The sequence below is a fragment of the Arvicanthis niloticus genome, chromosome 5 (assembly GCF_011762505.2).
Source record: "Arvicanthis niloticus isolate mArvNil1 chromosome 5, mArvNil1.pat.X, whole genome shotgun sequence".
In the NCBI taxonomy this organism is placed as follows: Eukaryota; Metazoa; Chordata; class Mammalia; order Rodentia; family Muridae; genus Arvicanthis; species Arvicanthis niloticus.
Window position 1 is genome coordinate 54,375,675 of NC_047662.1, and position 17,408 is coordinate 54,393,082.

The 17,408-nt window shown below is 37.5% G+C and overlaps 1 protein-coding gene across 2 annotated transcripts in view; it reads left to right on the forward strand.

The window, feature by feature from the left end:
* The window catches only part of C5H1orf87 (chromosome 5 C1orf87 homolog), a 67,191-nt gene that overhangs the window by 21,499 nt on the left and 28,284 nt on the right, over window positions 1–17,408 (forward strand). For both annotated transcript variants that reach the window (XM_034503657.3, XM_076934637.1), the window contains exons 4-7: window positions 880–1,020; window positions 1,606–1,869; window positions 11,143–11,264; window positions 14,464–14,629. In XM_034503657.3, the coding sequence (XP_034359548.1) occupies window positions 880–1,020; window positions 1,606–1,869; window positions 11,143–11,264; window positions 14,464–14,629 (693 nt within the window). The remainder of the gene's footprint in view (window positions 1–879; window positions 1,021–1,605; window positions 1,870–11,142; window positions 11,265–14,463; window positions 14,630–17,408) is intronic.

Sequence of the window (17,408 nt, forward strand, 5' to 3'; positions counted from 1 at the left end):
TCTCTGTGTAGCCCTGGCTGTCCTGGAACTCACTCTGTAGACCAGGCTGGCCTCGAACTCAGAAATCCGCCTGCTTCTGCCTCCCAAGTGCTGGGATTAAAGGTGTGCGCCACCACCGCCCAGCTGTGTGTAGATTTCTTATGCTTTACTTTCAACAGTTCTTACAATCCAGTATCACAAAACTAGTATTGGCCAAAAATACTTTAGATGGTTTTGTTATCCTAAAGCAGAATTTTGTATTGTTTATAGATAGAGCACAGACTATAGCAGGTTCTTTCCCAAACACTAGATTCTCTCTCTCTCTCTCTCTCTCTCTCTCTCTCTCTCTCTCTCTCTCTCTCTCTCTCTCTGATTCCAATATCAATAATTCACTATATGACATTAGATTTTAACCTTGACCCTAACTTCTCTATTATTTTGTTATAAACTTTAATAACACTTTTGAAGAGTAACACTTTAAATTTCTTTTCTTCTTGCCAAAGCTCATAATTGCCTTCACCACCTTTTATTGAACTTGCTAATAAAAAACATCCTACAAAGACTCACTTCAATCTCTGGTAAGATTCCAGATTTGTCTACAAACACCTTATGTTTTACCTATTTTCCTATGTGCATCTGTCAAAAACACCTTCCTTGCACAGATAAGACACTATCTAATTGTTACCATTTTGTTCCACGTGTGTTAATTGTCTAATGCTGAAATGGGGTGGAGCAAGTGTTCCTCACTGGAAATTCAGTTACTTCATGGAGTCATGAACCAAATTTCAGTTAGAATTGGAATTCACTGAAAGAAGCCGCTTGGCTCACTCATATTCTCCTTGATTTCTTTTACCTTCTACATGTCTGCTCTTTGCTTTCATTTGTCTTTGTTTCTTTAAGATTTCCCATGAGGCAAATGTCCACTGCAGCTCGGTACCAACAGGAGACCAATCTCAATCCTATATACATAGTCTCCCCAGAAGAAAGTCTATAAACTGGTGCTTGGAACATACAGCAAAGGACAACTCTGGCCAAGCCGAGGTGTGTATACTGGATTATTGGCTTATTGTCCATATATGTATATATGGTGGGTTGAGTGTATTTTCATGTTAAATACTGGTTAGAACATCAGAGGATAGACTGACAGATGTCATACTCCTCATATTCCCCAGATTCACAAGCCTGCAGATCTCAACTACCTTTCACTTCAAATTTCCTAGAAGGGTTCCTACCATTCCATTTGACCCAAACCTAATTCAGCCTTTATCTTTTGTTACACTCTCGGCACTAAACTCCCTAATCTGACAAGTCCATAAGATTTATTATTCTAAATGCTTGTTCAAGATGAAATGTTTTCACTTTCATTGATTGAGAAAGACAGATGATGGGAATTAAAGAGCATATATGTCCTCTAAGAAAAGTTGGGGTTTTTCCCTCCTAAGGAAAAGATCCAAGGTCCCATAAACTAATCAAACTATGAAGAACGAATACTTTTTCTCAGGTAGTACCATCTTGTCCTAACCTAGGCCAGGTCCAGCTTTAACACGTGGGCCAGTGGTTTCTGCTTCTGCTTTTACTTATCTTGGCTCAGAGATCTACTCACCTTTCTGTTCCCTGTTGGGTTAGGAAGCTGTCCAAAGGCCAAGCATAACAACAAGAGAAGATTGTTTTCTAATCACATTGGTCAGAAGAGACCTCAACTCACACCCATTGAGCTCCAATTTGTTGGACAAACTTCAGAAAGAGCTGAGGACCCTGGACCCCATCTCTTCTGGCTTTCTCCACCAGTCACAGCTGAGCCGTCTCTTCCTAAGGCATAAAGTCCCTCTGCCATTACCAACAGTCAAGCTCCTCTGCCAAAGATTTTCTAGAAGGGGTTCTCCAGAAATGGTATGGCTATTATGTGATCTTAAATGTGGGTTCTTTTTATGTCTCTTCCTTTAACCCATCAGGGTAATACAATTAAGAAGTTAGTTTCTCCCTTGACTAAGGCCTTTCCTAGGGATGTCTAAACTTAAGCATATTTGTGAGTGGAAAAGTTTTTATGAGAAAACATTGAAAGAGAAAATAAAGTTAGGGCTCCCAGGTCTGTTCCCTTTCTCTTAAAAGAACTTTCTTGTCTCAACTTTCACTGTCTGTTTTAAACATATGAAGCCTGATATGGATTCAAATCAATGGGCCTTTTTGAGTTTAGTGGTGAACAGGCATGGCCTCCAGGTAAGTGTAGAGGCCTTACCTAAGGTAAATTCATTGTGACAGTTTCTTAGAAGTCAGAGTTGTCTTCAAAATTTAATTTATTGCTACCATTCTGGAAACTGAGGCCAATGTTGTCAAGGAAACTGGTTGAAGAAACCAAGGGATTAATGGGAGACATAGAGCTGAGACATGAGTTCACTTATGGTAAAGCCAGAGTAGCATTGTATACAGCCCATGTAACTGATTGTTCGCAATGTCCCTGGTACCACAAAGATCTCATCCAGGAAACCAAGTCAAAAACAACATCACAGGCATCATCTCTTGATTTAGTGATGTAACAAATGAAAAATAATAATGCTATATTTAGCTCTTAGTAGATGCTCAAATAAATGCTCTCTCTCCTAATCTATCATAACTAAATCTACTCTATCCTTATGAGAATTATTTAGCAGTATGTGGCCAATGCATGACACAAACTACATGAAACTTCAGTAAAAATTTATAGCCCAGGACCTACCTTATAAGAGAGACTCTGCCTAACTTCTTTCCAAGGCTGTCCCTTTGGTTTTCTGGAGGTTTTTATCCAGAGCCATTGGATGGCTTCTATGTTAGCAGAGCATATCAGTGACCATCCTTCAATCTCTTACTACACTGGAAAACAATCTTTGCTTTTTTCTTCTAATCTAATAAATTCTTGTCTGTAGAGTATATGAGTTCATCTAAACTTATAAGCACATATCATATGTAATAACATTTCTGATATGTGAGAGAGGGAAAACGAGTCTAGACACTTATGGTTTCCCTCATTAACAACCACATATTCTCAGTGGTTTGAAAAAAAAAACCAAATTGTCATTTATTGATGTTTTGAAACAGGTTCTGATGCAACTCAGTCTGGTATCTGAAGACTCCTGAGTAGCTGAAGATGACCTTGAGTTTCTAATTCTCCTGCCTCCCCTATTCAAGAGCCATGAGAATAGGCATGCACCATCATGTTCTATTTCATGTGGGGAATCAAACCCAAGAAGGATGCTGCAGCAGGCACTTTACCAATTGAGCTACATTCCCAATCCTTGCTAACTGCTAGTTTTTAAATTCACACTATATTTATAGGCACTAATGCTGTTTAAGCTACAGGACCTATCCTGATGAAACAGCTACTCAGGAATCCTTTTGCAGGTGATACTGGAGAGGCAAAGAGGAGACTTCCAAAGCCTTTATGCAGGAAGTTTAATCTTTAACCCAAAATGATTCTCTTCTTTTCTGTTCATAGACATGTTGTTCTCCCATGGTTTTGTAAACTTTGTCACCCCTGACATTTTCTTACTAAAGAAATTATATGTGACCTCAGGTATATAGAGATATAAAATAGGTAAACAAATCAAAAAAATTACTGATAACAAATTAAAAAGAACTGTCAACAATAATTATTTGGTATACATAGAATTTTAATATTTATAAGAGATTAAAGTAAGCTTGTATACTAATATGATGAATATGCTTATTTATTTATTTTTAGATTTATTTATCTTATGTGTATGAGTGTTTTGCCTTCATGTATATATGTATGTATGCCATGCTTCCTGCACATGAAGGTTAGAAGAAAGCAGAAATGCCACAGAACTGCAGTTCCATGTGATTGTAAACTACCATATGGATGCTGAGAACCAAACTTGAGTCTTTTGTAAGAGCAACAAGTACTGTTAACCACTGAGTCATCTCTCCAGCCCCGTATTTATTCTTAAAGTTAAAATATAATCGTGTTTTAACACCCTTCTTTTTCCTACCTCAAATCCCTCCTATTCACCTCCTACTCAAGTAAGGGCAGTAAGGTACAAGATAGACCTAATACCCAGTCCATCATTTTGTTGACTAAACAGAACCTCTGTCATCTCTCCTAACTAAAAGACTTACTTCTGAACCTGGCTTTTTTCTTGGCTTTAGAATGAATGTCACCTGAAAACCATCCTCTCAAATCTTTTCTCTCAGAGTAAATAGCTGGGATTGGCTATGAGACTATAAGTCTTCAACCCCATCAGAAATCCAGAATGACTGAGTTAACTTAAATTATGGGAAGCACAAAGCATAGCTTCTAAAACTTAGCTAATTTATAGAGATCACTGAACACCTGGACAAGTCCCTATATTTCAAAACGTTGGAGCATCTGATCTTCTGCCTTCTGGCCCAAGATCATCTGACAGACCTAGTGATGCAGAATTACTATGGGCTGATTACTCTGTCTTGCCAGATATAATCAGTCAACTATTCTGCAAGTGTGTCCTTTTCTGGATAGTAATTTGTCTGTAGATGAAAAGAGGCAATTCTTGCCTAGTGGCTGTCCCACCACAACTGAAGTAACTCCAAAGATGCTCAATTTCTTCTTAGAATCCAAGACAGGAAGCTGTCAGGAGCAGACAGGTCTCTAATCAAAATGAACATTACTACAGAAATGTTTGTAATGTCAATTCTGTGGACTTCTGACATTTTGAAAACCAATTATCCATGTAAGACAATCTGGACTGTTGTCTGTTAACTCCTCTCAGCTATTTCTAAGTAAAATATAGAAAACACCCTAACAATAAACTCAGAGCCATGAATTTGCTATAGACCCTTAACTCACAGACTAACCATCTTAAACAAGTTAAAAAAAGTTAAAGAAGGACTGGGTCTAAGCCTTGTATTCTTAAATGTGTTATATAGGCACAATGCCTATGATAGTAACAATATTCATCTCACTTTTATATCAATAAGAAACTTGTACCAATGAAAACCTTAAATTTGAAATCAAAGTAAATTTTGTACCATTTAAGAGATTACAACTTTAGCTTAATAACAATTATACAGATTTCTACCAGTAGGTTATAGCTATGCAATAAATCCTAGCTAATCCTCCCTGTTCCAACAAACCCACTACTTTTTTCTAGAAAGACAGTCCAATATTAACCACGTCTGTCCCCAAGCCTAGGGAATAGGGGCACCAACTCTTCATTAACTTCTCCAAGCTGATTATGGGTGTTGAGATATTAGAAGAGGGGCAGAGGCAAGAGTAAATTGATAAGCCTCTGACACTGTCTTCACTGCATCCAGCTGGAATTCCAGGATATCAAAGGTTCCAGCAGGTCTGCTCAGCTTACTTGATGAGTAGATACACCAAGGCTGTATATTCTGCAATATACAATTTACAATTCTCAAAACAAATTTTAGTATCAAGAAAAGATATTGTTTGAATTCTGGAATCTAGTCTTCTGGCGGCCTGCCTCTGTCATGTATAATCCATATAATTCTGGTAGTTTCTATGAGGGTGTGCTCCTACCATCCTCCCATTCCCGCCTCCCTACTCTCGAATTCCCAAACACTACAGAATCCAAACTTTCAGGCACCAAGGCCCTCCACTTCTGCTGATATCTGACAAGGCCACTCTCAATTACCTATACAGGTGGAGCCATGAGTCCCTCCCTTTGTGTTCTCCTGCTGGAGATTTTAGAATGGCTACTCCAGTTTGTTTCTTAGGACCATTTGCTTGAAAAATTGTTTTCTGGCCTTTTACTCTAAGGTAGTGTCTGTCTTTGTCACTGAGATGGGTTTCCTGTATGCAGCAAAATGCTGGGTCCTTTTTACATATCCAGTCAATTAGCCTTTGTCTTTTAATTGGGGAATTGAGTCCATTGATGTTAAGAGATATTAAGAAACAGTGATTGTTACTTTCTGTTATTTTTGTTATTAGAGGTGAAATTATCTTTCTGTGGCTATCTTCTTTTGGATTTGTTGGAAGAGGATTACTTTCTTGTTCTTTCTAGAGTATAATTTCCCTCCTTGTATTGGAGCTTTCCCTGCTATTGTCCTTTGTAATGCTGGGTTTGTGGAAAGATATTGTGTAAATTTGGTTTTGTTGTGGAATATCTTGGTTTTTCCATCTATGGTGGTAATTGAGAATTTTGCTGGGTATAGTAGCCTGGGCTAGCATTTGTGTTCTCTTGGAGTCTGTATGACATCTGTCCAGCATCTTCTAGCTTTTATAGTATCTGGTGAGAAGTCGGGTGTAATTCTGATAGGCTGATAGGTCTGCCTTTGTATGTTACTTGGCCTTTTTCCCTTACTGCATTTAATATTCTTTCTTCATTTTGTGCACTTGGTGTTTTGATTATTATGTGACTGACGGTATTTCTTTTCTGGTCTAGTCTATTTGGTGTTCTATAGGCTTCTTGTATGTTTATGCACATCTCGTTCTTTAGGTTAGGGACGTTTTCTTCTATAATTTTGTTGAAGATATATATTGGCCCTTTAACTTGGGAATCTTCACTCTCATCTATACCTATTATCCTTAGGTTTGGTCTTCTCATTGTGTCCTGGATTTCTTGGATGTTTTGTATTAAGATCTTTTGCATTTTGTGTTTTCTTTGACACTTGTGTCAATATTTTCTATGGTATCTTCTGCACCTGAGATTCTCTCTTCTATCTCTTGCATTCTGCAGGTAATGCTTGTGTCTATGACTCCTGATTTCTTTCAGGATAGGTTTTCTATCACCAGGGTAGTCTCCCTTTGTGATTTCTTTATTGTTTCTATTTCCAGTTTTATGTCCTGGATGGTTTTGTTCAATTCCTTCACCTATTTGGTTGTGTTGTCTTGTAATTCTTTAAGGGATTTTTGTGTTTCCTCTTTAAGGGCTTCTACCTGTTTTCCTGTGTTCTCCTCAAATTCTTTGAGAGTGTTATTTATGTCCTTCTTAAACTCCTCTATCACCATCATTAGAAGAGGTTTTAAATCTGAATCTTGCTTTCCTAGTGATATGGGGAATTCAGGACTTTCTTTTGTGGGAGAACTAGGTGCTAGTGATGCCAAGTACCCTGGGTTGCTGATGCTTATGTTCTTGCACTTGTCTTTCACCATCTGGATCTCCTTAGTGCTACCTGCCCTGTCTCTGACTGAAGCCTGTCTTTCCTATTATCTTGGTTGTATCAGAACTGTGTGGGGTAGGTGTAACTACTGGGGGTAGAGCTGAGGCCCAAGATCTGCTCAGTGCTCAGGTGCAGACAGGAAGGAACCAGTGCTCCAGGCCAGGAGCAACTTCCCGTGTCCTAGTGGGTCCCAGTTACTCCCTATTTGGGGCAGGTGTTGCTGTCTTTTTACCTAAGATACTGAGCGGGTTAGAGCTCCTAGGAGGCCCGTTCTGGGTTCTGTGAGATTGGGGGCAGAGCTGCCACCCAGGATCTGCTCAGTGCTCAGACCCAGACTGGAAGGAACCAGTCCTCTGATGGCCTTGTTCTTAATAGCTGAATAGTAATCTACTGTGTAAATGAACCAAATTTTCTGTATCCACACCTCCATTTTGGGACATTTGGGTTGTTTCCAGATTCTAGCTATCACAGGTAAGGCTGCTCTGAACATAGTGGAGCATGTGCCCGTGTGGTATAGTGGGGCATCTTTTGGGTATATGCCCAAGAGTGGTATAGCTGTGTCTTCAAGTAGTCAAATTTTCAATTTCCCGAGGAACTTCCAAATTCATTTTCAGAGTGGTTGTACAATTCTACCAGAGTGGTAGTTTGCAATTCTACCAGCAACAAAGGGGTGTTGCTTTCTCTTCCTCCTTGCCAACATGTTCTGTCACCTGAGTTTTTGATCTTAGTCATTCTGATTGGTATAAGGTAGAATCTCAGGGTCATTTTGATTTGCATTTCCCTGATCACTCAGTAGTTTAAACACTTCTCTAAGTGCTTCTTGGCTATTCAAGATTTTTCTGTTGTGAATTCTCTGTTTAGCATTATACTCCATTTATTTATTGGGTTGTTTGGTTTTTTGGAGGTTAGCTTCTTGAGTTCTTTATATATTTTTGGGGTATTAGCCCTCTATCAGAGGGGTTTTGCCTTTACATTACAGAAGCCTTTCAGATTTATGAAATCCCATTTATCAATTCTTAATCTTAGAGCCTGAGCCATTAGAGTTGTGTTTAGGAAATTTCCCTATGCAAATGAGTTCAAGGCTCTTTGCCACTTTCTCATCTGTTAGATTCAGTGCATCTGGGTTTATATTAAAGTCCTTGATCCATTTGGATTTGAGCTTTGTGTAAGGTAACACATATGGATCTATTTTCATTTTTCTATGTACTAACTACCACTTACACCAGCAGCATTTATTGAAGATGCTTTCTTTGTTCCATTGTATATTTTTGGCTTCTTTGTCAAAGATTAAGTGTCCATGAGTGTGTGGTTTTATTTCTGAGTCCTTAATTCTTGCCCTCTGATCACCCTGTCTATTGCTGTAGCAATACCATGCGGTTTTTATTACTATTTCTCTGTAGCACAGCTTGACGTCATTAACTGCCTGTAGCTTTTTGTATAGGGGTGGAACCCTTTAAGATTTCCACCTTCTGTGTTAGCTGGTATTTCTATTGCTCAGGTCTTATTTAGGCAGCAATATTATTTCAGTATAAATAAAGCTTCCCTGACATTTCTAGGGAAAAACAATCTCCTAGACTTTATAATCCCCTGGCTCTTATAATCTTTCTACCCCTCTTCTGTGATGTTTTCTGAGCCTTAGGTATATGACTTACCTTATGGTGTCTGTGTGGTGTGTGCGTGCATGCATGTGTGTGTGTGTGTGTGTGTGTGTGTGTGTGTGTATTTGTGTGTGTATGTGTGTTTGTATGTGTGTTTGTGTGTGTGCCCATTTATTGAAAAGAGATTTTTTTTTTTTTAATGTGGGCTGAGAGCTACACTTTTAAGTGGTTATATATTAAGGTTGAGAATGTATTTAGGAATGATACTAGTCTGGTAAACTAAAAACTCTTCTCTAAAATCCATAATCTCACTAGTACTGAACAGATAAGTCTCTAATATAAGGCATGGTTTCTTTCCTGTTGGGAAGTTCTTAAATCCAATTAGACAGCTGTTAGTTTATATCTAGACAAGGGTGTCACTATTGCACCTTGAAGAATATCTTGTGATGATAGTTATTGTCATGGTACATATGAATATTAGCAGTATAGGACAAATGATCTCTTCTCTTCCTTGATGTCTTGCATAGAATGTTCTGATACCATGAAAGCTATTCTGCAAAAGGAGGCTTTTAGTTTAGATACAGGGTGTAAGTGTTGTGTATCATTTTAGATAAATGTAAAATTCTATCATTCTATAAGCTTAGTCAAGTATCTTTAGTGTTATTTGAAAAAAAAAAAATTCTGGGGTGGAAAAATGGCTCAGGAGATAAATTACTTGAAAAAAAAAAAAAAAAAAAAAAGGCATAAATGCCAAGGTCCAGCCTTTGCTTGGAGAGGAGTTCTGAGAAAAAAAGTGTTTGGGAGCAGAATAAAGAATGATTCAAAGCCAATCATGGGGTACAAGCTGACAACCTTCTGTTCTGCCCCTGCGGACTCTCCAAAGAGCTCTTCTAGACAGCTAGGCTCTTGTAGGCTAAAGCTCATTCTTTTATTTACACATCAATTCAATTATGTAGCCAGGTTCCCTTTTGATTATCCTACGAATTAGCATTTTATGACCTTAGCCCACTGATTCTTAGAAGACAGAAAGTGCTTTTTTGTTGTTGTTGTTGTTCAGAAACAATAATGGTAACTCAATCACTGGGCACAACAACTAGAATCCTAATCTTGTAAGCCAAATTAAATCTAAATCCTCTGGTGGAGAATCCAGATGGATTCACCATATAAGCTGGGAGACACTAGTGGTAGATTTTGCTCTCTCACTATCGCTTTCCAAAAAGACCCTATCTCTCTCCTCCTTCCCCTTGAATTCAGAGATCTGCCTGTCTTTGTAAATAAAGACAATATGCTAGCTGGGTGGGATCTCATTCTGATATTGCTAACCTTACTCTGTCCCAGGCAGACCTTGAACTCAAGAATTTGCCTGCCTTTGTAAGCCAAAATAGCAAGCCCTGGGTTAACTGAGAGACTCTGCCTCAATAAATGAGGTACAGCATAACCAACATCAACCTTTTCCCTCCACAGTATAAATTAGAAATATGCACATTACACACACACACACACACACACAGAGAGAGAGAGAGAGAGAGAGAGAGAGAGAGACAGACGGACAGACAGACAGACATGCAACAAAATAGTTCAGTCTTAGATGGATATGTGTTATTGCAGGATGTAAAGCATCTTCAACATTTTACAGATGTTACTTGATCAAAATTGATCAGTACTTTGATTTTGTAATTATCAATGCTAAGAGTACCACTTCATATAAGTATGTACTTCATATTAGGAAAAGTCTGTTTAACACTGTTTCTGAAGTTGAAAATTCTGTTCTAATCCCAATCCAAAAGGCACTGAATTGATTTTCATGAAAATCAAGCCAGGAATTTTAAAACCAAACATTACTATAACCTAAAGATACAGTAATTTTATACTAATATGCTGGGAAGTGGTTGTTAAAATATTAAAATCTTTGTTTTCTCAATTAAGCCACTGTATTTCAGTATGAGTAGAAAGCTCCATGAATAGGGAGAACCCTGCAGCTCCCAACACACAGTTTTCTGGAATCCAAAGTAAGGTGTTTTAGGCAGAGCTAACTGGTATTGTATAAGCTGATGCAAGTCCAGTAGAAGTGTATGTTGTGTTCTCAGACCAAAGCTGCAGGGAAGTAAAGTGAACCAACACAGATGAGAGTGGCCAGAAACATTTGTATGATAAAATTTGAATTAATATGTAGTTGTTACACATTCAAAATTTTTTACTATAGTCTTAGGGTCCTGCTGAGAATGTAAGTAATTGGGCTCTACCCAACCACAAAGCAAGAATGAGGAGGTACTATGTATCATTTGTACTTTGCCATTTGTACAGATAAGGCCATTTAGCTAAAACCACTAATAATTATGGGCCTGGGTTTTTTTAAATAGAATTTTTTAAATTATCAATATTAAACTTTTTTCAAATACATTTGACTCTAACAGGCCTCTTTCACTTTGACATAAATTAAATGAAGCTGTTCTATTTTATATTTAACTTCCAGGTGAATTATGGAGAGCTACTTTGTTTTTTGAAAGAAGCAACTAAAGATAATTTACAGCAAAATGGAACAGCCGTATGTAGCAACCCAAGGAAAACTCGAAGTCCAACCCAACATAAACAAAGGTATTCTCTTCCCCTTTGTAGTCATATAGTTCCTGCATATCTAAGTCATACTGTTGTGGTGAACTAACATTCTGGTGGTAGCTAGTTTTGGAGGTTCAAAGTTTAAGATGAAAGGACAAGCATGCTTGGGTTTGGGTTTTCATATGTCACTTCCTTCCTTATCCTTACATAATAGAAAGAAGAGAACGGGAAAGAGAGAGAGAAAGAAAGAGAGACAGACAGAGAGAGAGAGAGAGAGAGAGAGAGAGAGAGAGAGAGAGATTATAACCTCTTCTATAACCCCTTTCATGACGGCTTTACTCTCATAACCTAAGACTCCTGAGTTTACGTTTGGTAAACAAACATTCAGACTATTGCACTAGACTTCTAGAGTTTTCGGGGCAGTGGAGACATTCACTAGCACTCAGTACCTGTTCACAAACACTTGGCTTGTGTGCATAGTGCCCCCACTTTATTCCCCTCCCTGCCTTCCTCTCTCTTTCTTCCCCTACCCTGTCCCTCTCCCAATCTCTTTCATTTTTCTCTCTTTCTCTCTCTATAAGCATAGAAAGTAATTTTCATTATTTCATGTATTTCTTAATACTAAATTACCTGCCCTTTTGCTTATCTTTGAAAAAAAATATCATTCTGAAATAAAAAAAGAATCATGTAGGGTGCAGAGCCCACCTTTAAACTATGAGCCTAGAAAAATAGGCTTGGTCAGTGAAGATTTAGATTAGTGGTTTAATTAAATTTAATTTAAATTTAAACTTAAAAGTTACTACTAACTTTTTGCATAATCTTAAGTAAAAGGTGTGACAGAGTGTCTTTTTTATAAAGTGTGTGAGAGAGAAATATTAGAGATGAAGCAGAGTGGAGTGTGACATTTTCTACGTTCAGCAAGAACAGGGAGGAAGGGCAGTTGTCAGAAACGTGGTTTCTGTCACCAAAAACCTGGGTTCAACTTCTATATCACTTCATCCTCTTTCTCTGTAGTTTCAGTGTCCAGTTGGAAATGGATAGCCAAAAAATCTTTCTTACATTGATTTCTAACTGGTAACAAAGCCAAAGATTTTCGTTTTTCTGAAGATCTTATATTGTAGATTTAAAAGCGTGTGTGTGTGTGTGTGTGTGTGTGTATACATATTATATCTGTATGAATTTCAGCCCAGAAACTAAAAAGGTCATCATGAAAGTCCAGAAAGAAAATGAAAGTGTAGAAAGCAATAGAATGCATTTATCACAAAGGTAGAGGGGGCACTCTTAGGGAATGAAGGAACCCAGTTGGAGGTGTCCAGAGGACAATGGGACATGAACAGGATAATTGAGAGGAAAGTATAATGAGATATGTGTGTGAAAATGTAATAATGAAATGCAGGAAAATGTAATAATGAAATAACTCTGAGTTCCTTGCCAGCCTTTTCTACATAGCAAGATAAAGGAAGGCAGAGGTATACAATAAAATTCTGTAGAAAAATAACTAAAATTCAAAAATTTAAATAAACAAGTACAAATTTATTTAAAGCAGTACTTGGTACATAATATTTTTATTACGTCTTTGTTCAGTTAGAAATAAGGCTAAGTCATAGTTAGAAGATGTATCACTGAACCCAAATGTCCCTGGGCCAAACAGTAGTATTCATTCTACTACTAGAAATTTTGGCTAGTCCCACCAGAATTGCCAAATGTACCATAAAAATCAGAGTTTACACTCTGGGTTCTTAGTCTCATTAATAAACAAATTTGTGAATGATAGTGATAGTAGACTTTAGTACACAGCAACCAGCCTTCATTTACTAAAGGTTGTGAAATTGTGGTCCTGGGAATTTATCAACCATTTAGACCTCATAAGTGCTAGATGGGAGGCCTCTTCTGGTCCCTGTACCTTATTTCATTCCTTTGTCTTTTGGTCCTGAACTCTTTTCCTTCCTGACAGGCATTGCATTTGAAATTATTTATTTGGCATTTGAGGTTAGAAATGGTGTCTGTCGTAGCCAAAAATTGGGTGTCACTTAGTCCTATCATAGTTACTGGCTGATTTGAGGAGTTCAATAAATATCTATTGAATAAAATGACATCTACAGTTATTCAGGATGTTCCATAATGTGAGTTGCAGGGACACCCAGGAATCTCTGTTTAAGAGAAACACATTAAGAGATCATTATTCTGAGTGCATTGGAGAAGCCAATTGGTTTGTTCAGATCAGTCTGTTTGTAGAAACATGGGACCAAGTCTGCAGCTCAGGAGGAAGCTCTCCTTATCATCTCCTGGTTGGGGCAGCTCTGTGACTCGTGACTCAAGGGCAACAGCTCTCATCTCCCAAAGTGGTCCAGATGAAATACACTCCTGTAACGGCTTTTCCAGAAATACTAACATTTAGAGTAAATTCCGAATAGTACCTACCAGTGAAAAGAGCCTGGTGTATGTGGGTGTCATAGATGTTACAGCTTCCTTCTGAGGAAGTAAAACTTCCCTTCATAAGTGTAAATCAGATTTGAATCTCACAGAAGAGGGTGTGATTCTAATGGATCAGGGGAACACTTGAATTTGGAGGTAACAGGTTCATGAAACAAATCAGAATAACATTTTAGTACCCCATTTTCATTCATCTATTATTTAAAGAAAAAAAAAGTCAAACATGACTGTCTCAGTAGTAGCATAGTTGCATGTAAGGCTGTAAGTAAGCACTATTCCCAAATCACTCAGTTCTCCAGACATAAAAAGGAAGGTTAGAAAGTATATAATACCTCTGCCCAATACAAGCAAATCAATTCCCATGTAAATCCACCATCACTATATGGGAGCATCTGTTTTGTTTTGTTTGTGGCAATGAATGATTTTGGGAATTTAGTTTGCTATTAGTAATGAACTGAATTTAAAAATAGCAAAATTAAGTAGGTCAAGACTTGGTTTACAACTTGTTGCAATTTTCCTCTCAAATAAGAAAAAAAAAAAAAAGGAGCTGGAAGACAGATTAGATATTTAGGTCTATGAAATAACCCAGTAGGTTTGTGCCTCCTGAGAAGAAATTATAGACATCATTCTAATAATTTAAAAAAAGGCATGCAAATCTGTGAACACTGCACATGCAGCCCTCACCCAGATTACTAAGATCTCAGAGAATCTCAGTAAATAGTTAAACTGAGAAACACAACATAAAAGCCCGCAGAGCCTTTAGCGGGTTGTTCTTTTCTTAGCATTTATTTTCCTGTCTACTCAGCATACCACCTCAAGATTCCAGCTTACAGTCTGAAGTGAACAAGAGCCTGCTGGAGATTTTGAAGATGGCACTAAGAACATGCCAAGGCAAATTCAACATAGACTGCCTCAACCTGAGCTTTCGAAGAGAAGATCGCTCATTTTCTGGCTGCTTGCCCCTGCCCAAGGTAACCAAAATTATATGTCATATTTGACAAGAAGTCAACTTTAGAATAAAGAGTCTATATTAACAATAAGGTACATGTTATATGTTCTCCCTATGGATTGCATTATATAACTGTTTGGTTTGTGTGTGTGTATGTGTGTGTGTGTGTGTGTGTGTGTGTACTTGAGAAGAGAAAACAAAATAGAGAAGAGATTTATGAAACATGCATAATTGGTTCAGCAATTACTTACATTTGGGTTACGTTTAATGTTAAAAATAGAAAATATGATAATATCCAAATAACATTTTGCAATGCAAACAAGTACTTTTTCAAGGCCAAATTCATTTCTCACATCCTCCCTGAGCCTCTACTTGGGGTCAGCATGTGGCATCTCAAGCCTTTGGAACACCATATTTTAGAACTGATGTAATTTATTGCAGATAGAGCTTAGCATGCTGATTTGAGACAGTAATTACCAGTGCAGATGTGTTTCATGGAAGAGGACCCAGAACAATATTAATTCTCTAATCTTCTATAGCCAAATAAACTCAAAGCTACACAGGACAGAGGTGGAATGATGATTACTGCTATTACTATAACTGCATTGATAATACACAGCTTCACACTGCTTGACTCTGACTAGGTGCTGAGCACTGGACTAAATGCTTCACTGACATGATCTCATAGAGCGTCAACAAAATTAACTCCTTACACAAAATCCTGAAATGTGGGTAGGCATTGGTACTGCCCTTTTATAAGTGAAATAAATTCTGAATTTTGAAGAGGACAAATGAACTGATTCCTGGGCTTCAAGTAGTAAAGGTCAGAGTCAACATTTCAAGTGTAGAAAAGGTTGAAAATTGACACCAGAGGGAAAGCAATTAAAAGAGAACTGAGAACAATACCCAAAAAAAGGGAAATTAGAGGATTAGGGAAGTTTGGGAATTGCAGGAAAAAAGGTCCTATCAGAGGCATCATAGTGTACCATTTCCTCTGGGCATTCAGGGGTTAAAACTTAAGAAGTTAGAGTAGCTTTTTTAATTTTTAATTTTATTTTATTTACTAAGAAAGCAAAGATGAAGTACCATACAAATAGGTGCTTATTCAAAAAAAAAAAAAAAAAAAAAGCTGCCTTTCTCTGGTACTACATGTATGCAGACAACATAAAAAGCTAGGTTTATGCTAATGTCTTGTGTGCATGTACCTGTGTACATGTGTACTGTACATGCAAATCTGTTTCAGTAAAAAGAAAATACTGCCGGGTAGTCTGAAGGTTATGACTTGCCTTTCCTGTGTTCAAAAAGAATAGATTCAGGAGCGGCAGGTCTTTGTTAGATTTTCACCAATGCCATTGGTGAAGCCTTGTGTTTTCAGATGTTATGCATAAACTACAACACAAATAGCTTGAAAATTAAAATACATTCACTCAATCTCTTTTGGTCTCAGATTTTTATCTGGAAAACCTGGGTTCCAAATAGTCACCTCCTTTGACTATTGTGAAGATTAAATGAGATTAAGTAAATGAAAATATTTATGTATACTCTGGTATACAAGGCCTTAAATAAATCTTAACACATACACACACACACACACACACACACACACACACACACACACACCAGGTTTTTGAGATCTCAGTCTTTTGGTCACATGATACAACATTAAACACTGGCTATCATAGAATCCTTAAATGTTCTTGTCTACAGCTGGCCTTGAAAGCTTAACTCTGTGGTTCAGGTCCAAGGAAATTGGGTGTATTTTCCTTAGAGCTGGTATGTCTTTCATGAGCCATCTGGCATCTCTTAAGACAGCTGGAACTCACTCAAAGTATAATACAGTTTTGGGAGGCATGTTAAATAGAATTCTGCTTCCTAAGAATGTGAAGCAAATTAAGGCCCAAGGGATATTTGATACAGGAAGCAAAGGGTACAACCATACCACAACTTCCTTGCCTCTGGATCCAGGGTTGAGCGCAGACTTTAAAGGCCAGAACTAGAAGCATTGATATTTTAAAGCTTTAAGTCTTATTACTTTCTTAAAATGTGAAGTGAAAGTCATGAACTTTATTGAGTAGTCAGTCCATCACAGCTCTCTACTGTTCCCTGCCATGAAAACAAAAATAGGGATAAAGTGGCAAGGAGAACACTCAAAGAGCTTTCAATTCAAAGTGTTTTCAGAGCACCTGTGGCTTCCAAGAAAAATAATCATTATCAAAAATAACCTACAGATCTTGTCATTCAGATCAATTGAGATTTGATCAATCACAAAAAGTATAGAAACATATTTAATATAAGTCATGTTCATCTATGGACTCCTCCATCATGTTATCTTGCACATCTTCAGTCTAATGATGGTTTGATAGGACCGTAAATGCAAGGTGGATCCACATATATTTGTTTATTAGTTGTTCCACTGCCATACTCTTCTTGTTGCTGTGACAAAATACCCTAGCAAAATCAAGAAAGGACTGGCTTATTTTGGCTCCCAGAAATTAAAGACGATCGTGGCAGGGAGATTACAGCAATAAGGGTCTTGAGGCCCCTGGTTACATCACATCTGAGGTCAAGAAGTAGAGAATCATAATTAATGATTGTTCTCACCACAGTTTCTTTTATATATATATATATATATATATATATATATATATATATTCAATAATTATAGCCTAGGGAATGGTCCCACCTACAATGGGCAGGTATTTCTACTTCAATAAATCTATTGAATATAATCTCTCACATTTATGCCCAGAGAAAACTCACAGATTATTCTGTATCTCACCAAGTTGACAACTGCAATTAGC